The sequence below is a fragment of the Orbicella franksi genome, chromosome 4 (genome assembly GCF_964199315.1).
Source record: "Orbicella franksi chromosome 4, jaOrbFran1.1, whole genome shotgun sequence".
Lineage (NCBI taxonomy): Eukaryota > Metazoa > Cnidaria > Anthozoa > Scleractinia > Merulinidae > Orbicella > Orbicella franksi.
The window spans coordinates 1,468,294-1,492,754 of NC_138148.1; the positions used below are offsets into that span (position 1 = coordinate 1,468,294).

General features: G+C 41.3%; 1 protein-coding gene across 5 annotated transcripts; it reads left to right on the forward strand.

Annotated features, from left to right (window-relative positions):
• The first annotated feature begins 109 nt into the window (after positions 1–109).
• Positions 110–24,401, forward strand: LOC145485789 (uncharacterized). Of its 5 annotated transcripts, none has more exons than XM_081464417.1 (21): positions 110–1,288; positions 3,111–3,275; positions 3,382–3,485; positions 3,622–3,699; positions 4,381–4,468; positions 5,108–5,205; positions 6,196–6,295; positions 6,463–6,586; positions 7,156–7,423; positions 8,316–8,354; positions 9,026–9,081; positions 10,028–10,126; positions 10,201–10,315; positions 11,087–11,191; positions 11,851–11,902; positions 12,155–12,258; positions 12,753–13,551; positions 13,726–13,800; positions 13,978–23,093; positions 23,274–23,355; positions 23,830–24,401. In XM_081464417.1, exons 2-21 carry the CDS (start codon positions 3,260–3,262, stop codon positions 24,081–24,083), a joined length of 11,772 nt encoding a protein of 3,923 aa, XP_081320543.1. In that variant the 5' UTR covers positions 110–1,288; positions 3,111–3,259; the 3' UTR covers positions 24,084–24,401. The 5 variants fall into 5 exon arrangements, with proteins under 5 accessions (XP_081320543.1, XP_081320542.1, XP_081320545.1 ...); XM_081464416.1 differs by having other exon boundaries at positions 3,114–3,275; XM_081464419.1 differs by lacking the exon at positions 110–1,288 and having other exon boundaries at positions 2,828–3,275; positions 7,156–7,214; positions 7,296–7,423.
• The last annotated feature ends 60 nt before the right edge of the window (positions 24,402–24,461 follow it).

The window sequence follows — 24,461 nt, forward strand, 5'->3', positions numbered from 1 at the left end:
AATTATTGTTGCATTCATCATTGCGTCTGGTTTATGAGTAAATCTTGAACAATTAACATTTTTGACACCACCGTTTGTCACGGTAGTGCCAACATCAACCTTGGTTTTGGTGTTCCTGGCTGAGTTTTAGTGCGAAGTCCGAAGGACCGAGAACTATCAAGATTAGAATGTTTAGCAAGGCACTTCAAGAAAGCGGAATCTTTTCCGAAAACGCGCGCATCAGATATCAATATTTTTAGCTGCTGGACAGAATATTAATATGATGACATACTTAATGACCGTAGAGAATAATGTTAACTTTGTTACTGTGCACTTGTTAACCTCTTGAAGAGACGGACAAGTTAGGCAAGCGGCCATTTTCTAAGCGTCCTAACCAAGTCATCGAGTGCAGACAAATTTACCGTGATGCTTGTAACCTAAAAAATTTAGTGATAATGACGTAAAATATAAATTTAACCCAGAAACAACAACAAAAGGAAAACCGAGGTACCTTCCAGAAGGGCCTTTTCTGTTTCATGTCAGTAAAGGCCCCACTAATTATATGTACGGCGAGGCTAAAGTATGCAATCCTGCACATGATTATAGGCGGGGTGCCGGAAATAGCTCGTATCGCCCCTTTATTTTTGTTGTTACCTGTTTTGCAGGTAAACCTGCGAAACACCTTATAATCAGTCGTAAACTCTATTGTTCAAAAGCTTCAAAACAAGCACCGAATATCAACTGATTCACTCGTGTTTGCCCGTAGCAGTTAACGACAGTTCAAATACTTGTTTGTTTTTTATAGGAAGCAACATGACGGCCATTACCGACTTTCCGGCGCAGCAATAGAAGGCCTAGAGAGATCGCATAATCACAAGGGGCTTCTAAATACGATCACCAGAAAGCTGGTCATTCAAGCAATTCAAAAAGAGCGTCAAACCCATCTTAAAACATTAATCAATAGTTCAGAGTTTCAGTGGACTTGCCAGTTACTGGCGTTATCGATCGTTCGCTAGTCCGTGGCTGACTTAGTATTTGGAATAAAATCAAAACAATACTTCAAAAGAAGTAAAGCCGTACCACACATTTGCCACAAGCTGGATATTTACAGAGGTCAAATTTAGCTTCATTAAATTATTTATAATTTGTTTCCCTGCGCGTTTTGCTGGTCTCATTTGTAGCAGAGTGTGGCTCCTTGCGAGGAGGCAATGTTTTGATCATTTGACGGCCAGAAAGGTGCAATCTTTTAATTCACTGAATTAATAGACATACTTGAGGAAAAGTTAGGTTGGATTCTCTAAAGATACTGGTAAGTTGAGCTATAAATTTAATGGTGTCTGTGGTTCATTGAGCCAAAGAAACCTTTAACTTGAATTGCTTCGAACAAAGTTTCGCTCTTAAAGCCGCTTCGCAATGCCCCAGTGCAAGTCAAAATATAAAAAGTCCAACGCTTGAAGCATGGGCAAAAATGTTTACTATGAAGATTGGGCTTAAAATTGCGAAAGAGAAGAAAGCTTACTGGATTGATCAAATCAAGAGAAGACATGTTTTTGACGTTCCCAGTCACAAAGGCTCGGTCCCAAGTATCTGCTATTTAAACATTAATGCTCCTCATCAAACAATAGCCTTGACGGCATTTTTATTGAGCCAATACTCTCTCGATCTCTGTGGTTTTCCACGTGATGGGAAACTAAAAGTTTGTCATTTTTCCAGAACAAGAAACAATCTATATATTCCACCCATTAAAAGGATCCCATCAACAAGTATAGCACCTTTCAAAATGTAAACTAAACAACTGATCAAGACAAGAGAAATGTATGGTGGTAAAAACGGGTACAGTCAGGACTTGCTGTGAAAAATAAAATCACAAATGAATCCTTTTGATTTTCAAAATCACACGACATATGAAGTGATTAACTCCTCGCACGTTTTTTTGAGTTTTTAAGATCATTGGGGCGAGCATAATAAGCTTTGACAAATGGAGGATTGTTCATGCAGCGTCCTGTAACGTCAAAATATTAATTCTCTTTTCTGTTGCTAGTATGTTTATCTTAACTATAGTGATGGGATTTTAATAGTACATCAAAACCATATCATTTGCCATAAATTGTGCTGGTTTTTTTTCGATAAAATCAGAAGTTATTCTAGACTTACCAATTCTTCGAATATTTTATTCCTTGGAAACCTCTTATTATTGTATCGCTTTCATCCAAAAACCTTCCTTATTTTCTCTATTATTCTTGTCATTCCTATTCAATACGTCTCTCAAAAATTTACAAAATACATTTAGTTAGACGAGCAAGAAGCTTAATACGTATTTTTACGCACGTGACCATCGTAAGGTAAAGTATTTGATTATTGTTTGAGCCTGACCGAAGAAGAGTATTCAATCAAGGCTGGGCACTTCATCGGGGGCGAGAATTACTAGAGATAATGTCCTGTTATTTAGAGGTTCACTGCCAACGTCTGAAATGCAAGGATATATATTTCCCGGCTTTCTTTTTTATCAGATTTAAGTGGAAAAGATATTGACACACCGGTAAATTCCTTACAATTAATTGTGATAATTAACAATTATTTACCTACATGTAAGTGGGGGTAAATATCCACTACTTTCGCCGACACTGAAGTGAATATTTGCTTTCATAGGCGTTAGGGCCGGGGAGGGCTGCAGTCCCCCCAATTACAGAAATTTTTCGGGCAAAACGCATAGGTAGCCCAAGCTCGATATATGAGAAGCTCCATTTTTTGTTGACCTCTGTACTGTCACGTAATTTGCGTGATTTGCCTATTTACAAGGGTTTGTACGGGGAGAGGAATAACGCCGAAAATTGCGAAATGTTACTGTTGAATTTTACGCCCCTCACTATCTATTTTGTGATAGATTATGAGTAGCGTAGCAGTGTGCCCTTGTTAACAAAATGACGGCCGCTTCTTCGCTTCTTCATTTTACGAAGTGTCTGTGAAGAGGATTTAGATAAAGTTTTGAACGACCAGTAGATTTATACTAGGACAATTAGATTATTCGGTCTCGATTTGCATAGTTTATTATTTCCCTTGAAAAATTCTATGCTGTTAATGAAGAACACTCCATTTAGCAGTTCTGTTTACAAACTTTAATCACATGACAGCAGGGAAGGACAATCGATCTCATGATGTGAGCTTAGCAACATGGCCAAACCGCTTGACAGCAATCTCCACCAGATACGACCACCAGGCCCCTGGACTTGAGCGATGATACGTGATTTGAAGTTGAAGAAACAAAGGATAAATAGCGGATATGAGCAAAGGAAAAGGTTTGTATCATGAACATACTGCAATCCCGCGCGAAATTGTCGATATACCAAGTCTGAAAAATACACCTTACCTTTGAACTTACGATTGCTTTATTTTGACAATTAGAAGCAGGAAAAATTCAAGTTTACGTTCGGGTGCGTCCATTCACGGACAGAGAGAAAGAGAAGCGAGAAACTAATGCGATTGAGATTCATCAAGAACACTCACTGGTAAGAAACATGACAAACAGGTCCGCAATATGTATGTACATGTCATTTCTGTGGACTTTTTTTTGAACAAATGCTCAACATAGTCTTGTATTTGAACTCAGTCAGTGCATTGTTGTTTGGTTATTTACATAATCAGATACGAGTGTTGGATCCAAGAAGTCGGACAAACTATTTTTTTGATGGTGTGTTCAGCCCAGAAGCAAGCAATCAAGAGGTGAGGACGGCCGCAAAAGAATGTAAAGACCGTTACCTCAGCCGTAAAATGGTCCTGAAAATATTCTGTTATTAAAGAGCAGTCGCATTAAAGCTCGCGTCAATCATAATCAAACAAGTGTTAGTTTTTATCCTGACAAGACAAGCGTGATAAGTGATTGAACTGGGTCAACAACGAGGATTTTACCAATTCTCTCCTCATGAGATTGCATGACACTTTTGGTCCTAGAAGTTCAATACAGCTCGACGTTCTGGCCCGGGTTGTTCGAAAGGTAAATAACACAATCCAAGAGACAAATCGCTATCCAGTAGATAGCGTGGTTTGTTTTGTTAACACTTATCCACCGGATAGTGATTTATCCGGTGGATAACGTTATCCAGCCTTCGAACAACTGGGCCCTGGCTTTTTATCAGCTCTCGTATTTTTGGTTTTATCGCTAGAGTGGTTTTCAATTGAGTGTCGAAAGTAATCAGACAATTACTTTAGTTTTGGTTTTGGTTTTACTACGGTTTGAGATTGGCTGAGTAGTCTAATTGGTAAGTAATTGGTTTGGTTTTGGTTTTACGACTCTCAATTGAAAACCGCTCTAAAGCAAACCACACGTTAAGTTAATCTTATGAATTTCACAATTTCCCGCAAAACAAACTAACGAGTTACGCTAAGCTCTTTTGCTTTGCTCAGGTGTACCTCAAAGTTGGAAAACCTCTCGTCTATGCCGCTCTCAATGGCTACAAAGGGACACTGTTGACGTATGGGCAAACTGGGACAGGTAATGAGTGTAACATGAAGTGGTTATCGGTTAGATGCAATTCTGCGCATGTGTTAGCTGGCTATACGTTACTACTCTCGTTCCCAGATCATTCTAGTCCCCAGAGCCTCCGTTTCTTTTGGTCACGTGGTCGGAGAAACGACATCTACTCGTCAACGACATCTTAAGACGAGTAGCACTGGGGACGAGAATGTTCCCAGATCTACTAGTTATAAAATGTACTCCTTTCGCCAACCACGTAACTAAATGAAACGAGAGCTTTGAAAAGGAGAATTTAACTACCCTTGACCGCATTCTCGACCTCAAAGCTTCTGGCTTCTTTGCTGCTCAGTGAGCAAAAAAGAACAGCTGTTGGGTCGAAAATGGGCTTGAAAGTCGCTTCGAATGACGCAGTGTTAGTTAACGGTTTCAATAAATGCTTGAGAAATACCAAACCAACGAAATTCGTCGAAAAAGACCTCTTGATGTGATTGTCAAGATACTTTAAAAATTGAAATTTCTGGAATCTACTTTGTTACAGCTCAGTGTGCACCCTTAAGATCTAGCCTCCTGTGCAGACGTCACGTTTACCAGTCACGCGTAACAATGTTATTCGCGCAACCCTTTCCTTAACCACACCATATATCTTTAAATTTTTAGGCAAGACTTTCACATTGCTGTCAGACGATGGTGTTACTACGCGAGTTGTCCAGCACTGCTTTGAGAAAATTGACAACGATGAGATTCACACATACAAGGTCGGTATGACATATTGTTTTCCCTATGTATACGTTAGATAGGGCGTTGGACTCCGAATCGAAAGATCTGTCTACTGTTGTTGACCATGATCTTTGTACTCTGTTCAGTTCACTGCCACCATCTAATCAGGAATACACATGGAGGGCTCCTAATGTGGAATTGTTAGGGTAAATCTGAAATGTGAGTGTGATAGAGAGACATCCCATCCTACAATGGAAACGGGGGTAACTTTCAGCGATGTGGGGTACTTTGGTTCTACCGTTCAATCCCTATTAAAAAGCCACCCTCGGGGGAATGGATAGTGGCCGCTTTAGGGGGCTGGCCGCTTAATACAGGTAAAAACAACAGAAAAACCCTCATTGGGACTTTGATTACTGGCCGCCCAATAGGGGTGACCGTTTGATAGGGGCCCACTTAATAGGGGAGGCGCTCGTATCCGGATCGAGCGGTCCAGGTTTGAGCCCTGGCCAGGGACATTGCGTTGTGTTCTTGGGCAAAACACCTTACTCTCACAGTGCCTCTCTCCACCCAGGTGTATAAATGGTTACCGGCGAACTTAATGCAGTGGGTAACCCTGCTATGGACTAGCATTCAATCCAGGGGGGAGTAGAAATACCCCTAGTCGCTTAATGCTACAGTAACCGGGATAAGCCCTGGCCTGATGGACCACTTTGCTCGCATGCAGCAGACTTTACCTTTTACTTAATAGGGTTCCACTGTATATAACACACACCCCAGATCGGTATGACGTCACCCCCTCTATCCCTTCTTACCATCCCCTCGTTTTTTTCCTTCGAAAATTAAATGTCTCCAATTCTTGTAAGTCGTCAATGCAGCTTTTCAATTTTCGGAGATTGCCAAGTTTTGATATTTCCGGTCATTGAGTAGGATTACATTATATACGAATCAGTGCGGCAGAAATCTGGTCATCTGAAGACTGAAAGAATTCACCAAAAACCTGAAAAGTTATTTTTTACTTCATTTTCCAGGTCATGTGCTCGTTTTTGCAAGTCTATCAAGAGAAGGTCTACGATCTTCTGAATCCGCGGTTCATTGTGGACTTACCGGTCAGAGAACATCCAAAGAAAGGTATGTACGACGGCGTCACATAAAAAAGAAAGCCTTTGCGCTCCTTAACGCTAGCAAGCAGAATTAAACAAATTCCTAACAGCGATTTGCAGATACCGAAGACTAACAAACGTTCAACAAAACATTTTAATGTTAATGAAGTTGCTACTCTGTTTATTATGTTGCAGGGGTGTACGTTGCAAACTTAACCCAACACGAGGTGAGAAGCGCTGGAGATGTGTTCGCGCTCTTGGAAATTGGAAAGCAACATCTCGTTATCGCGGAAACTAAAATGGTCCGACATTCTAGCAGGTATAAAATTTTGCAGATTTATACAATACAAGCGTTTCTCTTCCCTCTTGCTTGGGACACGTTTGGGACTGGGTCCCAAGAATTCCATACTGATGATGTAGGTCTACAGACATCCGTGCAGTGCTTCTCATTGGTTATTGCTCGGTTTTAAATTTTTGCGCGTAAAAAACAACCAATCAGAGGCTACTCGGATCTCTGTAGGCCTACGTCATCAGTATGGAATCTTAATCGTCTTCCGAGGCTGGAGAGAGACTGGCGCGACGGAAGACTCCAGAATCAGGCTGTTGCTGCATTATCTCTCGTTAACTCTTGCCACGTTTCTGTGATTAGTTCTGAAATGTTCCGAGTAATGTTAAAGAAATGTAGCCCATTCTATGTCGTTGGTTAGTTTAGAAGTAGCCCGAAGAACCGCAAATGAAAAAAACCCGGGGGTTTAGCGAGTAATTCGTCGCGCTACACCGGACAAAATGCACGCCTAGAACGGATATTTTGAGGAATTAATCAGAGTCGGAGCTTCAGACGTTCACAAACAAAAGCGTATTTAATTAACCCTTTGATTTGTTTAACAGATCACATTCGATTATGCAGCTGATTATAGAAAGAAGGCTGAAAGCGCATATTGCCAATGGTAAGAGAACAAACTGCATCTATTTATCGAACCCAGTCACGGAAATAGAACGAGTATTAAACCACTTCATATCAATTTCAGAGAAACCTCCAGCCCCAAGTGAGACGACTGTATCTCACGAGGCTGTTCAAGAATCAATCATGGCGGTGGACGAGACGATAAATAATCTCATAAAAGAACTGAAACAAGAAAGGAAAAGCCATCATAAGGTATGCCAATATTAAACGCAAAATTATTGATGGTGTTAGAATGAGGCGCGGTAGCCAAACGGTGAGTGCGCCAGATTGAACGGCGCGGGGTCCAGGTCTGGCCAGGGTGGGGCCGTGGTTGTTTTGGCTTTGTTCTTCAAAGACACTTCTCTATCACAGCGCCTCTTCCCAACCAGGAGTATAAATGGAGACTGGGAAACTTCTAAGGTGACCTGCCACGTATTAGCATTCCAATTAGAATAGAAATTCTTCCAGTTATGTCCTGCCTAGAGAAACTAGAGGCAGCGTGGCCTAGTGGTCAGCGCGTCGGACTCGCAATCCAGCGGTCCCGAGTTCGAGTTCCCTCTGACCACTACCTGGATTTGTTTCACGGTAGCCCCGAATTCAAACTCTCGGCCACGCTTGCGAATAGCCAACTGGTTTGCCGACGACTAGTTGGGATTCTTAACAGTGTTATGTTCAGTTTGAATTATTTGTTTCAGTTGTTTGCTCGGCCCCACTAGCCTTGGTGCTATAAACACTGCCGAGGATAAATAAAATTTTGCCTATTTATTTATCTATCTATCTATCTATCTATCTATCTATCTATCTGTCTGTCTGTCTGTCTGTCTGTCTATCTGTCTGTCTGTCTGTCTGTCTATCTATCTATCTATTCATTTATTTTTTATCCTAGCGCCGGCATAGATTGGCAACAGACTTAAAACTTTAATCAAAATACATTTTGGACTTTGTTTTGCCGTTGAATCATTCAAGTTATCTCTTCTTCACATCTCCTGCGGGATACCCGCGCAGAGTGGAATCTGGGTACGAGATAATAATGGCAGTAACAGTGTGAAATGGCCCTCGTTTGACAGTTGTTAATGGTCTCTTTTATCTTCTTTTACGATATCAGCGTGAACGGGAATGTTTGAAAGAGTTAATGGAGAAGGAGGTAAGTTTGTGGTAAACGGTAACGGTCTACAGTTTAATTGCGATGTAGCTTGCTTAATTCTGGAATAGTAGTAGAAAACTCACTTGCAGGAAAGAGTCTGTTAATTCGCCTTAGTGAAAAATATCAGTCAAGAATTAACACCAGTTGACTGCTCACCGTTTCTCGCCTATTACACAGGAGAAGTATGTCAGATGAGATAAACAGCTTGACCCAGTATTTTTCGCAGAAAAAAATACAAGAAGGGGATTATTTAAATGATATATCATTTGTCATCAGCTCTCGCTTATAAAGTAGATGAAAGCAAGCAATGAATTTGTTTTTCTTCATTATTTAGTAAGGCGTGCCCGGAAAACAGCGGCAATAATGATATTTGACAGACATCTCTGAAAACAGACATTTACCTCAAAGTCATTATATCGCCTCCCTGTCCATAGAAAGGTTTAGCTTACAAATTTGGAAATAGCGGAGGCGAAGCTTATTGAATACGTGAAGTTCTTTCTAGAGAGGAGACTTGTTGGTCAGTGATGAGATTGAGAAGGGGTGAGGTGGAGTCTAAAAAACAAAGGGAGGACAAAATAGAGTTCTTACGCCAGGGAAATTTTGTCGAGCTTTTGACTGACGAGTACAAAGCATTACCTGCACATTATCTGTTGTTTTTATTTCTTCCACAGCTAAACAACGGAAACACCTTTGAGGGTGATCTCATTGTGAAAGGGAAAATCAACCTGTAAGTAACGGATTCGTAGTCTACTTGTTGTTTACAACACAAAATAAAGTCACGAAGCAATCCGAACGACACTAGATTGCAAAGAATCTAAAAGTAGAACAGAAAATCGAATTTTCGAGCAAAAAATCCGACTCAAGATTGCCTAAAAAGAACGCCAGAGTTTTCTGTCATTATCTCGCTCTCCTTTAGTTTAAGGCTTGTTTACTATCAGGCTTAGGCCCCGACCACACTAACGCGTTTTTAAAGGTAACTGTTTTCGTCTCAACGAAAAACAAGCAAAACATATTTTACCACGCTAGCGCTTTCGTTTTGCTTTCACCTGTCCATACTAATTCGTTTTAATACGAAAACGCATACTTTTTGATACTTTTCGCCTATCGTCCACACTGTTAACGTCCGTAAACGCTGATCACAACGACAGTATATGACGCATTTTTTGTCACCGTTTTCAAAAGCCTCCTTTTCACCTGTCCACACTAGAAACGGAACGTTTTCAAAACGATGCGGCGTCCATGCGCTCCACTTTTGAACCCGTTTTCCGGCGAAAGCCTCCGTTTTCATCAGCGTTTTCGGTCGTTTTAGTGTGAACGATACGCGAAAATGCACCAAAACATATGCGTTTTAATACGAAAACCTATTAAGGCTGGTTTTCACTAGAGCATATGCACAAGCACAAGCATAGGCATAAACACAAGTGAAAACAGCTGCGACATCAAGTAAACATAAGCAGAAACATAAGAAGAACGAACCCACTTATTTGTCTAGTGCAGTTTTCACTAGCAACGCGCTCGACATAAGCATAAGCATAAGCACAAGAAATGCTTGTGCTTGTGTTTATGCTCTAGTGAAAACCAGCCTTCAGTGTGGTCGAGGCCTTATTAACTCAGTGTTAGCTCCAGTCGCGTAAGTATATAAATTTAACTCCATTTTGTTGATTTGTTTGTAGATGTGATTTAGCCGGAAGTGAGCGATTAACAAAAACCAAGGCAGAAGGAGTGCGTCTAACAGAGGCGAAATATTTAAACACCTCATTACTTGAGCTAGGGTAGGTAAAGAAAAATATGCACACTACAAATAGAGAAAATGTGCTGCTAACATTTTTACACCTTTACCCTTTAGAAATGTGATCCACGCCCTTGCACGTGGACAAAAGCGGCACGTGCCATACAGGAACTCTACTCTCACCAGACTCCTACAAGACTGCCTCGGCGACAATGGGAAAACTAACTTCATCGTAAGCCGTTTTTGTTTTCTTTCTTATTCCATTCCTTCCTCTTCTTTGTTTACTTCTATCGCCTTCAGTTTTTGTATCGAGGAAATGCAACTTTCCGAAGACTGAATAATACTTAGATGTCGGTATTACTGAAAAGGGTATAAAATAAAATATAACGTAATAATCTTCAGTTGTGAATTCGTTAACAAGTTCGGTTGAATTAATACAAGCAATGGCGTATAAGTAAAACGTGATACAATTCAAAATTTCGAAAAAATTAACGTACAATTTTAAGAAGCGCGAGACATGGAATAACACTTGCGCGAGCACAACACTTAATACAAGGAAGATAATTGTAGAAAATAGAAATAATTACAATAATTATAACATAAAATGTTATGAACAAAAAATATAAAATAAACCGGTACTAAATAAATGTATATACATAAAGAATAATATCAGAACGAGAGAGTTAAGTCACCATGTTTCAGCTGCTTATTTAAAGTGGGATTCTCCCATGATGTGCATTTCTTCCTTCAACATAAGTTGTAGTTTGTTGGGTGCAAAATCTACGATGGAAAAGCAGTTCTTATTAGCTAAACACCGACATGCCTGGGATTGCTGCAAATGCTGATATACGTGTGAGTTCCTGTCCCTGCTCAGATGCTCACCAACGCGCGTCGAGAGATGACGGCTAGTCTCGCCGATGTAACAGGCATTACATCCTGCACACGAAAACTTGTAGTACAGAAATATAATTTCAAAAATATAATTTGAAATTTTGTTTTACAGATTTGCATAGCGCCTTCTTTTGGCGAGGTGAATGAAACAAAATGCAGCTTGAACTTTGGTCTTCGAGCCATGAGAATAACTAACGTTGCCCGCCTTAATGTTGAGGTAAATACAAACATGTGGGGCGCTAGTCATTCGAGTAAAAATTCCGCTTTGAATTCCTGGACATTTCCTATGTCGAATGAAGCAGCATTTCGGTCATTACCGGAAAAGAAGACAACGTCGTGATGTAAACCCAAAGTTTCTTATCGAAAATTTCCATTCCGTTTGATTTTTTGACCGGAATGTTCGGTAGAATGGTTCCCGCTGTGAAAATGTAACAATTTTCGCATTTTCTGCAAATTTTCCCAAGACATTTCAGTACCATTTGCCCCTTAGCGAAGGTTTCGTAATTTTTGGTCGAATGGAAAGCGCCGGCCCATGAAGAAGAACAGTACACCGCAAATGAGTTTCCTGGGGGAATTCCTCTATTTCAGACGTTAATAAGAAAATTTACGGTAAGCAATGAGGGTTTCGCCGCGTTAAGTTATTTTAAATCCAACTTTGTAAAGTCTCTCAGGTCAGCGAATAATTATCGTTTGTGATCTTAAAGAGCACGCCTTTGAAAAGTCCAAATCGCGGCATAAAGCACATTTTCATATATGGACTAGTGAGAAGAGAACTGGAGTACGGATGCATTCATAGTAGTTGGACAAGAGAGCACGGATCAATACGCGAATAGAAATTAAGGAATTAAAATACAAGGATTTTACTCATGTTTGCAGGTGGACTATAAAGTATTGGCTGAAAGACTGGCGAAAAAACTGGAGGATCAAGGTAAGACAAAACTAACCTACACATCATTTTGCAACAGTTATGCCTCAACAACAGTTATGTATTAAAGGTGGAAAAATGCTAGCAATATATGACTAATTGCCATTTGATAAATTTCGTAGCCCACAAGGCAGAACAAGGACAAAAAATTAAATAAAAATAAAGATACACTACAAAAGAGAGCACTCCAATCTGCCTATTATAGAATCATACACTTTTAACTGCCATTAAGTGGAATGTAAAATGTGTTCGCAGAAATTAAATACAAGTTCGAGAAGCTTGAATACCTCAGAGAGATACAACGCCTGAAGTCCGCGATAAGCTGTTATCAAGAGAGTGAGAACTTTGCTGGGAAAGATGTAAGTGTTGATATCAATTTGTTCAGTTTACCAACTTACAAAAACAACAGCGACTAAAAACGGGATTAAATGAGACAAGGAGGTCTTGCTTGACCGCCATCTGTTATGCGGTCTCATATCGGTTATTGACAAACACATGATGTCAACTTAACAAATAGACGTTAGTTTTTCACGCGTCTGTCCTGTCACTGATCATGAATTTCGTCATTCTATTGTCGAAGTAGCTGTGAATCCGCAGACTACTTTGGCAATGTTATGACGAAATTCATTGTCAATAACAGGACAGACGCATGAGAAACTGACGTTAAATTGTTTTTTACGATAAATTATCGCATAAATTATAAATTCATGTGTCTCTCCGCTTGTTGACAACGAAACTTAGCCAATGAGCGCGCGAGAATTTGTGCAGTTATTGTAAAATCTTCCACACTCGCACGCTTTTCTGGCCACAACATAATTGTGTTTCACTTTTATAATTTTTTTTCTTTCCACAGCACGAGAAGTTAGTGTCAGTGATTGCTAATCTCTCCAAAAGCGTTCAGCGAGAGAAGGAGGAGAAGAACAATCTACAAACAGAGCTGGTTTGCCTCAAAAAACAGGTCTCTCAGCCAATGGGAACTGCTCCTGATGTCGAGGCTGTTCTGCTGGCTGAGCTCATGTCCATGGAACTGCTGGCAAATTTACAAAACCCAGATGTAGCAAAAAGCATTCTTTCAGATAGCACATTACCGGCCAAGGTTAAAAGTCACCTAGCATTAGCAGACACTCAGGAAACGCTCCTGAACAATGCTGGGTGTTTCTTACAGCTTTTGGACTTGCATCTCGACTCTGAACTGGATGCGAACGAGAGAAAGCTTGCCGCGTCCGAAGCTAAAGAATACCTACAGTTTAATTTTTCTAGGGCAGGCTCAGTGGAGTTGTTTTCCAAAGACTGCTCCATAAAAATTTCCCCCAGGGGTGTCCCCCAAGAACCGTGTGTCAGCCTTCCCATGTACAACACCGGTACTGATGATAATGCCTCTGGACTAGCGGGTGGCGTGCGCAGAATGCTGGGGAAACTCATGGGTAGAGAGAGTAAGGACAGAACGGCAATATCGCCTGGTACCCAGCCCACCAGTCGCTCATGCTCAGTTCCTACCAGTGACGTAAAGCCAAGTACACGTGACCAGGACGAGGCCATGATGAAAACCAAGGCGCTGTTAACAAAACTGACAAGTTCCAAGGAGAAAGTGGAGCAACAAGTCCTTAGTCTGCTGTCCACACTATTTGAAGAACAAATCACTAAGACGGAAGGTTGGTAAAAACAAACTATTACAGCACGAACTTATGTGATGTGTAGAAAATAAATAGGACGCTACGAACCGAGTTTTCAATAAGCAAGGTCGCAGCAACAGGTCGTGACTTCCATTCAATTGGTACATCGCATGCTCTTTTCTGACGGAATTTTGATTCATTTTACATCATCAGAACAATGCCCACAATGGAATGAGTTGGGAAGGAAGCTGACCAAGCTGATCATGTTTCGACGCAATAATATGCCTGGTGAGTAAATAAATTTACAATTGCTTAACTCTCCCTTGAGACTGTCATTTTGGTTGTTACCTCTCAGCGGTTTCCGGTATCTACTTGAAAGGCACAAAAACATGTATTCTTGTCTTGATCAACGAACAACAAACTTTGCATCTTAATCTTACACGGGTGTCAAAAATTAATGTTTAGGTTTGAGTGAAGCAGACATGTGGGCCAACTCTGAAGACTTGAACACAATCCTGGAAAACTGTCTTCGGTTTGTGATCATTGATAAGGCTCTGCTAGCTTGTCTGTTAGTGATAGAGCTTTTGGATTTGAGACAAGTGTGTGGGACTCTTGAGGACCGAAGAAAGTTTCCGAGCAAGGATGTCCAGGAAAAAAGCAGTACCCAGGAAAACCTGTCTCAGGGCAGTTTGTCGCCAAATACACCACAGGACGAGAAGTTACACTTAAAAGGAAATGGCAAATCATCCGCTTCCAACGAAAGTAAGAAAATTGTCTTTAAAAGTCAGGATAATGGGTTGGGCTCGCCACAGGGTTCCATGTCCCCAAGACGAGAGAAACTAAAGAATCTCAAACACACCAAAACAGAACTGGAAAAGGAAATATCTGATATCCATGAAGACACAACCATTCTTGAAACAGAGCTTTTCTCAACCATGGAGGAGAAAACGAAGGTTGAAGAAGAACTGTTCGGAATGAAACACCACGTAACCAAACTCAGATCTGAACTGTTCCATCTTAAACTTGAAAAATCCAACTTGGAAAGTGATGTCAAAAAGTCTAAAAGCCAAGAAAATTTACTGCAAATTACCGATGCGGATGCCGGGTTAAAACCCGCTTTTGAGTCACCCAAGGAACCACAAAGAGGATATCCTGAGCTCTCCGACGTTATGGAAGCGTCACACGAAAGTAACGACAGCGAAAACAGTTCGCAGATGTCTGATGGCAATGAGACCAGAGAGGCGTTCTTGAAAACGTGTATGGAAAACATCTCGAAAATTTACACGCTTATGCCAAACCACGACGTAGAAATCGCGAGTGAAGATGAACTGTCTGATGATCAAGAACCGACACTTTCCGACGCGAACATTGACGACAGTGATGAAGAGATCGTTATCACAAAACTTGCTCGAAGTCTTCGTTCACCTTGCACAAGTCCAGCGAAAGAGAAGGCATCTATAGCATCATCGCCAAGCAAGGGAGGAAAAAAACAAACAGCTGCTAGCAACGGTCAACGAAGCAAAGCCAGCACAGGGAACGATGTCACTGAAGACCTTGGAAGCAAGTCGAAAGAAGCACTAGTCAAGCAAATACAAGAACTTAAGAGGAAGTTGCACAAAGCTGAACAAGAGTTAGTTGAAGCTCGAGAAACCAACGAGGATTTGGAAGAAGAGCTTGACCACAAGAAGGGACAGTTAGCAGAGGCACAGGAAACTATAACAAACCTCGAAAACCAGATTGTTGAGGAGAAAGAAACCTGCGAGCAAGTGCGGCAACAGTATTTTAGCGTTAAAACTCAAAACGAGATACTCGATGGAAAGATAACGGCTTTAAGATTGGAAATGGAAAGGGTTTTAAGAGATAGTAATGGTGCAAACGTTGCTAGCAAAACTATAGAAAATTCGCGAAGAGATAACCCACCGACATCTCCAACAAAGACATCAGTAAAATCACCAGTAAGGCAACCGACAAAGGCAAAGGTTCCCAAAATTGACCTCCGAACTCCGCCTCAAAAACAGCTTACCTCAAATGAGATGGAGTTTATTGCTCTTATTGAAGAGAACGCAGAGATAAAAGTAAAACTGGGTAAAGCCACTCAAGAGAAAGCTCGTCTGGAAAAGTCGCAGAAATTTGTTGAAGAAAAATCTTCTAAGATGAAGGCTGCTCTTCAAACAAGCGAGGATGCGTGCAGTCGATTCAAACAAGAAATGGCAGAACTCACGAAAGAAAAGGTCAGGCTGACCGGCGAAGTTACTGATTTACGAAACAACAACTCGAACATGGCAGAGGAGCTTCAAAAGTATCGAGAAAAAGCAACACGACTCGAGAAAGATATAGAAGCAATCGCCTATATGAGCACGAGACTCGAAAAGAACAACAAAATGTTGGAAATGGAGATATCGAAAATGGAATCCGAGTTGGGCGCTTTAAAAGGCAAGTACGAATCGATGAGTCAGGAATGCCAACGACTTGACCAAGAGAATCAGCTGGTAAGGAAGGAGCGAGAAATAGCACTTCTTGAATTAGGAGCCATCAAAAAAGAAAAGAGTCAGCTACTAGAGCAGAGGTTTTCAATCGACGAGGAAAAGCTTAGAAAAGAGAAAGAGCTAAAGGACAACGAGGAGCGGCTCTTTGAGTTGGAATCCGAAATGTCCGAGCAGAAACGCCTCAACTCAAATTTGCAGAAAGAGCTAGCAGGTATGGCAGAATATCAAGAAGCGCTGGAAAACGAATACTCCAAAGTAAAGAACGAAGAAGACAAACTTAAGCAAGAACTAGGTAGAGTTAGTATCCGGGTAATGGAAGTTGAAACAGAACTTGCCTTAGCTGCACAGAATGCCCATGACGAGACGACAATCGCTGGATATTCCCGCAAGCACCAGATGAACCAGAGAGGGAAATCATTCTCTGGAACACCTAGTAAAAAGTTTTACACCATTACCCACACAAGTGAAGACGAGATTGCTGACACGTCTTCTTCCATAGCAGAATCTCCCGCAGATGAAAGCAAACAGACGGAACACGAAAATCAGCTTCTGAAACTTGAGAATGGTTATCTGCAACAGCAGTTAGCAGAAAGCGAAAACGTCCTTGCCATGTACAGACAAGACTTAGAGAGTGCGCATGATCTCTTAGACAAACTACAAGCTGAAGCCAACGTATTTGCTGACAATACGAAGAATGTGGCGACCGAGGAGGACTGTAAAACGCCTTCAGACAAAGATGACACCGTTCAAGAAATAGGAGATTGCGCTGAAAACGCAAATGACGATTACAAGTTACTGGAAGAGAAGCATGCTGAATTGACCAGAGAATACGAAATCCTTCGTCAACAATACCAAGAAGCAGTTACTCAGAAGGAAAAAGAAATAGATATACCGACATCTGAGAATAAAGCTTTGAAGAAAGACGTGTTTATTGATGACAAATCTAACAAGGAAACACAGCAAGACTTAGAACACCTACAGTGGACTTTAGAAGAGCGAATAAAGGAATTGGAAGCTGGCAATTCAAAACTGAAACTAGAGTTGTCTCAAAACGTGAAGACAAAGAACCAATTACTGGGTTCACTGGAAGATGCCAAACGAATACAAACAACGCTGGAAGAAAGGATTAGCGATTTAGAAAGCGAGAAAGAAAACTCCAAATTGGCAGAAAGGTCTTTCGAAGACCAAGTAACTCGCTTCAAGGCCGAGAACGAAAAGTTAAGAATTGAAGTACTTGAGATGACGAGAGGTGGTCATCGACATGCAGCAAAACTGCAGCAAGCTGCGAAAGATCCAGAACTCGGTAAAACGACTGCTGACAATGAAATCAAGATGCGAAAACTTGAAGAGGATCTACTGAAAGTTACAAGCGAAAAACTCAAGCTTGAATTTGAATTAAGAAGTGCCAACAACGACTGCGAGAGACTCAAAAGCGATCTCCATCAGAGCGAGTCCGAGAGGAACTTGTTAAATACTCAGCTTAATGACAACATCGAGCGAGCTGCAAACTTGGAAATACGACTGATGGAGATGAGGTGTTCATGTGAGACTATCAAAGATGAGATTAACACGCTCAAAAACCAGAAGCGACAAGAAAGTTTCCATCTTCACGAGGCAAGTGTTTGTAAAGAGATTTTAGAAAAACGACTAGAAGATGCACTCAGAGAAAATAACGTTTTACAACACGACCTGGAGACCACACGTGAAGAAAGAAGAGAAACGCTGCAGGCGATCGCTAAGTTAGAAAAAGAAAAAGAACAGCTCACACAAGAGATAGTTGGAATAAGGAAACAGATGCAACAACAGCATGTCGAGGAAGCAAAAACAAGACCTGCTGGAATGAGAGAAGAAACTGAAAAGGATGAAGGGACCACGATGAAACTGGAGAGCCTCGAAGAACTGGAAAAATACAAAAACCTACACAGAGAAGACCAAGAGAAACTTAAGATCGTTCGAGATGAATTAGCAACAATTACCGAAGATCATAAGCAGATTAAAACGGAATTAGAAGAGATAAAAAATATAAAGGAAGATCTCGAAAAACAGATAGAAAATTTGAAAAACACGACACTGGTAAATGGAGACCGATTAGCTTTGGATCTTGAACAACGATCTGAAAATGAGGAAGAAACGAACGAAAGGGTCACATTCGATACAATGGAAATCGAAAAACAGACGAAATTACTTGAAAAAGAGAAAGGACTTTTGGAGAAAGAGCTAACCCGGGTTCAAGACGAATGCAACAAGCTCAAGGAAAAACTCGAGGTTATCAAAAATGCAACAGAGAAAGCACAAACGCAAGAGCAGCAAAGAAAAGAGCTGGAGGAAAAACAAGTACAGTTAGAGACGGAACTAACACGACTTCGAGAATTAAACCAAAAGCTTGAACACGAATGCGAAGGTTCTAATAAACTAATAAAGGAGTTGGAAATAAAGACGAAGGCATTGGAGAGTTTGCAGAAGGAGCTTCACTGTTTCCACGAAGAGAACGACCGCCTTACACAAGAGGTTGACATAATTCAACACACAAGTAAAGCCATGACAGATCACCAGTTTAACAAGGAATCGTTTGAGACAGAGAAATCTCTACTGAAGCAAGAACTTGAAACTGTTCAAAACCACAACAGAAAACTGCAAGAGCAGATAGCTGACATGAGTAAGGAACTCGTGATAGTCAACGAACAAAAGGAGAGAATCAGTTCCACAGAAAAAAGAAACGCCGCCTCCTTACAAAATGAGGTTGAGAATTTCCGAACCATGCACCAACACCTTGAAAGTGAACTGGCAACTACACAAGGAAAGGTTAAGGAACTGGAGATTGCAAATGAGTCTTTAAAGAAAGAAAACAAAGCTTTTAAGGGGAGAGCAAATGAAACGCTTCGGAGGAAAGATGGCCCTGGAAAGACAGCCAGTGTAGAAAACAAATTGAAGTTGAAGACAAAACACGAGCAAAGTGTGCCAAAGGAAAGTAAAGACGTTTCTTCAGCAGAGGGTGAAGGGGCTGAGACAGACTTGCGACAGAAAGTTGAACAGCTTGAAGACGAAAAGGTTCAACTGGAAAATGAACTTAATAATCTAAGGAAAGACGTCAATAATGATAGCGTTGCTACTTCCCAGGGCGTGTCGATTGCAACACAAACGCTCGACGACCCTCCACAAGAAAACAAAGAAATCAGCGAGATAAGTGGCACTAGACTGACTACCAGCCGCGACCAAGGAACAAACACTGAGTCCGAAAGTGGAAAAGAAAGCGCTCCCTTGACAGAGGACGTTAAAACAGGTTTTTCCGTTATGGCAAAAGAGAACCTATTACTGGAGAAGAAGGCGTCATACTTCGCCAGAGCACAAATGCAGCTGGAGCAGTCTCTTTCCAAAGCACTGGGAGAAAATTCGACTTTAAAGACTAAAGTAAGCGAAGCAGAAAACGCCCTTGGAATTCTTCGCGAGAGGGTGCATGAACTGGAAAACAAGACGTCAACTTCTTTTCAGGTCGTAGACTTGAAGAAAAGTGTCATGATATCAAGTGACAGCGAGAGCGATTCTGATGAAAGGGAACTAACGAGCAAAGATCACAGGAAAGAAAGCCAAAGTGAAGATAGCACGAATCAGAGTACAGGTTATCAACCAGATGCAAAGGATGTGCAGGAAAGTGAGAGCTGTTCGTTGAACCCAGCCCAATCTGATGTCGATCACTTGCGAAACGAAGTGGAGCGACTAACAAAAGAATTGGAAGGTCTGAAATGCCAAAAGGAAGCCATCGAGAGTGATTTGAAGCAGAAAAAAGACGATTTTGAAGCCAATACTGATATTGAGGAAAATGTCAACAGACAAGAACAAGAAAATGCACTCCTGAAACAGGAAAGAAAGAGTTTGCTGGAAGAGTTGGAAGCGGCAACAAACCAACGAAACGTTATTGAAAGTGATCTGAGGCAAAATAAGGAGTCTTGCCTGAAACAAGAACAAGAGATGAAACATTTACTTTCATCGTACAGCCAAGAAAAGGAAAGTTTGCTAAAAGAACTTGAAAATACCAAGTCAGATTGCCGTAAAGCGCAAGAAAGACTTCGTGAATTACAACAGATCGACTCAGAATTTGAAGATATCCGAAGGAAGAGCGCAGAAGCAGAAAAGCTGATTACTGAACTCGAAAAAGATCTGCTTTGTCAAACAGAGATGAAAAATGAGTTAAGACGGGATCTTCAGAGCTATCAGAACAAGCTCGTGGAAATGGAGCAACTACAACTAGAGTTACGCACTTGCCGAACGGAGAACGACGACTTGCAAGTTATAAACAACCAGCTGAAGGACGAGATGAAGAAATGGAAAGATGAGAATAACAATTTAACAGATGAACTAAAAAATGCCAAGCTCCAATTGAGATCAATGGAGAAGCAGCGGAAGCAATCCGTGATTCGGAATTCGAATATGAAAAGTCTCCAAGATCAAAGTGTCCAAACTGAATCAGCTATTGATCCCTCTATCCATGCCGATGGCACATGTGTAGAAGACAGCACAACACAAACAGATGCAAAGGATTCAGACGAAGCATATGTGTTTAAAGAAACCAGCAAACACGAAGAGGAAAAATGTTCTCTACTACCAGGCGAGGCAGGAAGTGGGCCTCATAGGCCAGATGAAGTTGCAAATGAAAAACCTGTGGAAATAGAAGCTTCCAACAACTCTCAAATCCAAATCAACTATGAAGAGCTTGAAGTAACTGAAAGAAACAGCTTTAGGGGAGTTCCTATTCCAATAATTGTAGTGAGTCATGTTGATGACCTTGACACAAGTAACCTCGACAGAACTGGAACATTAAATCTCTGCATAGCAGACTTCGAAAGAGACTCGCCGAACGATCAGAGCACTCCTGACGAGGAGAAAGAACAAATCAGATCTCCCATGGATAACGAAAAGACTAGAGGTACACGGGTTGAAGCCAACGAGCCACCATTGCAAGAGCACCAAACGTCTTTGGTATTATCCATTGGTCAAGAAAACTACATCAGGGAAAGAGAACACAGCGGATCCCAAGAGGAATCAGAAACCATGGCTGACCAACAATCGGCACCAAACAACCGGTTAAATGTTAAAAACCTCGATGAAAAACAATTAGATAATGAGCCTGGAGAAGAATTGGAGATACGTAGAAGTCAGAGAGAGGTTCTCTCCGATAGCACACAGGGTGCTCCCACCACAAGACATGAGTTAGAGTGGACGATCTCCAGTTTAAAGTCTGAGTTGCAACAAAGTGCTGAGGAAAGCGAGAAAAGCCAACATGAAATTAGCTTGCTTGTGGAAAAACAGCTGTCCATGAAAAGGGAAATCAGCTCTTTGCTAAGTGAATGCGAGTCACTCAGAACAAAGGTGGCGATACTGCAAACTCAAAACGAAGCCGTTTTAAAGGAACAGATTCTTTATGACCAGGAAAACGAGGAACTCCAGCAAAACTTGCAAGATTTACTTGAAGAGAGGAATTCGATAGAGGAGGCCAAGAAAAAACTGGAAAGCGAAAAAGCAAGACTTGAAATCGAGTTGTCAGATGCAATTGAAACAAGAGAAGCGGTTGAGGGAGAAATGCTTCGCTTTACATCTGAAAACGGAAATGTTTCACGACACAGAATGGAAGAACAGCTTCATGACATAAGCGAGAGATACGCCAAATTAGAAACGGTACTGTCGTGCGTTCTTGATGAGAATTCAAAGATGACTGCAGAACTTTCCGCTCTTCGAGCAGAAAACAGTATGCTGAAGAGTTTCAAGATTATGGAAATAACTGACAATTGCACTCAATTCTCGCCGAGAACAACTGAAGATGAAAGTGATGGGGAAGGACCACAATCTGCGAAGATAAGAAAATCTGGGATAATAACCAAGTTCCCTGCCACACAGTTTTTGCGTCTTGGCGAAGGTCCAACCAACCAATGTTTGACCAGTTCTACGACTTACGAAGAATCAAGCCGAGTTCAAGGAGACGAAAAAGGGGCAACAACAGATGAACCTCCGGATACTCCAACCCTTGGTGTTAATGCCAATAGTATACCATCGGCTGCTGATTCGCCTGGAAGCAGATCTGAAACAGACCAACGACGAGGGAAAAAAGAAGGATTTCCTCTTACTCCAACAAATGAAGATAGTACTGGAACTCTTTCGACGCCAACTGGCATTGACGGAAAAGACGCCGAAAACTCTACAAAGGACACTGCGTCCTTAGTTAAAGGATTGGGCAAAAAACAACAAAGGAAAGCGTTCAAAGAAAAGCCCAGTTCACACCAAAAATATGACACGCCTGACGATACCGGAAAAGTGGAATCAGATGACAATGACTCCAGTATGGAGGTCCATACAAGCAGCTCCCTAGTTTCCGTCACAGATCTCGACATAAGCATCTCGTCCGATCAAATCTCTTCAGAGGATAGCTCCATAGTGGGTCCAGAAATTAGGGTACTACAAAGAATGCAAAAGGAACTCGCAGAGACAAAATGCAGCAACGTCCTTGTTAAAAATGAGTTGTCCATAATTAGGAAGCACAATGCTGATCTTCAGAACCAAGTACAGAAGTTACTCAGCAGAAACAATCACCTTAAGACGAAAATGTGCGACAGGTCATTGACCGTGAAAAGGATGGAAAAAGAAGTATCCAATATTAAAGACGAGAATAACAGATTACAAGAGCAGGCTGTTATCTTACAAGACGAAATGGCACGAGTCGAGAAGGAAAAGGCCAAATTTGAACGTAACATGTCTTCGACAAAATCAGAGAACAAAAGACTCAAATCTGATTTGTCAAACATCAAGGCAGAGAGTTACAGAACAATGAAAGAACTGGTGAACTTGCAGGGCGAGAATAGGAGACTGCAACTGGAAATTGAGAGGTTAAGGGAAGAATCGCACAGCCTAAAAGGTCATTACAGTGACCAATCTGTCTCAGAGGAGTTGTCGCTATGGGGAGCAATGTCCCATGGGGATAGGAGCACGTCGCGTAGGAGTTTACAAGAAAGAGCTGCTAAACCAGAGCCAGCCTACCTACAACAGAGAGCAGCGAGCGATCTTTCATTCGCCCAGCGTCGAAAGCCAGCTGAAGATGCCCTTACTCCGGTAAGTGAAAATACCTTTCGCGCTTGTGAAAGCCATCCCACTCTGATAAAATAGCAATAGAAATAAAAATTAGGAATAAAAACGCATTATTTGGGGTATGGCTAAAAGATACAAAGTTCCATGATTTACAAGTTTGATTTTCCTACCGAGTCTCTGAAGTTTCGAAATTTATTTTTGTAGGAGCTATCACCTCTTAATCTCTCCGAAGAACTTCAGAAACAAGCCGATGGGGATGAATGTGGCAAAAGATTGATTGGATCTGGTAAGTTACCTTTTTTTACTGAGTCGGAGATGTTCAGTCCCCACACCGAATGATTACCAACTAGTTTCATGGCGCAAATGGTTATCGTTATGTTCAAAGTTTTACTTGTTGGTACATCACCACACTGTAAACTGTTCTTCACCAGCAGCGCGCAGACAGTTCTTTATTCGGAGGTGTTAGAATTCGCCACTTCAGAAAAGAGAAAACTGGGCCGAGTCTCATCTCGCTCTTTCTTGTGGGACCGCTACTGGGGACAATATAACGGTCTCGCAAGAACCTAAAAGATGACACTCGTCCAAGATTACTTCTCGTTGTGGCGAATGACTCTTTTGATAAGTTCGTTTGTGACGGCTCTATATGGAAAGGTAATCGAACACTCTTCGGTAAATCTTCGGATCGAGATTAGTTCAAACTAGCACTTGTTCCTACGACATATAAAACGAAGTGATTACAAGTATTTATTTCTCAAAACAGCGGACTCGGTCAGTAGCGACGATAGATCAAGATTAGCAGAGCCCGTGTCGAGACGAGGAAGTCAGCTGTCGTTCGCGAGTGAAGCAAGCCATCCAGAGGAAGCCAAAGATCGAGATGAAAACGGACGCACTAGCGAAAACGCTGAAGATGAACACGACGACGATGAACAAGGTGGAAAAGGAAAGAGCAAGAAAAAGATCAAAACGATTTTAAGGAAATTACAGCACAGCAAAAAGAGTAAATCATCAAAATAGATTGCTGTACCTCCCAACTGAAATACGTTCTCCGATTGGAGGAGAACGTGACGTGTCACGGGTCAAAACTTACTAACTCACTAGGGAAACAACAACTTGAGCTTGAGCCACACCGCGGCAAATTCGTGTGCCAGCCGGCGTCAAGCAAATAACATTTTCACAGTTTTCTTCTATTTTTGAGTTAGGAAGCATAACAAAACACTTAATGGCTGGCCTCGCCTCACCTCGGGGAACATTGAGGATCTCGAGCAAACAAAATTCACTATTTCCCTTGGGGCCAGTCATTAAGTGTTGCATGTTGACTGATCATTCAGTTTTTCCAAATTAAAGCATGTTTTTACGATAAAGTTCGTTCTTGTAAATAGCGAAAATAATTCA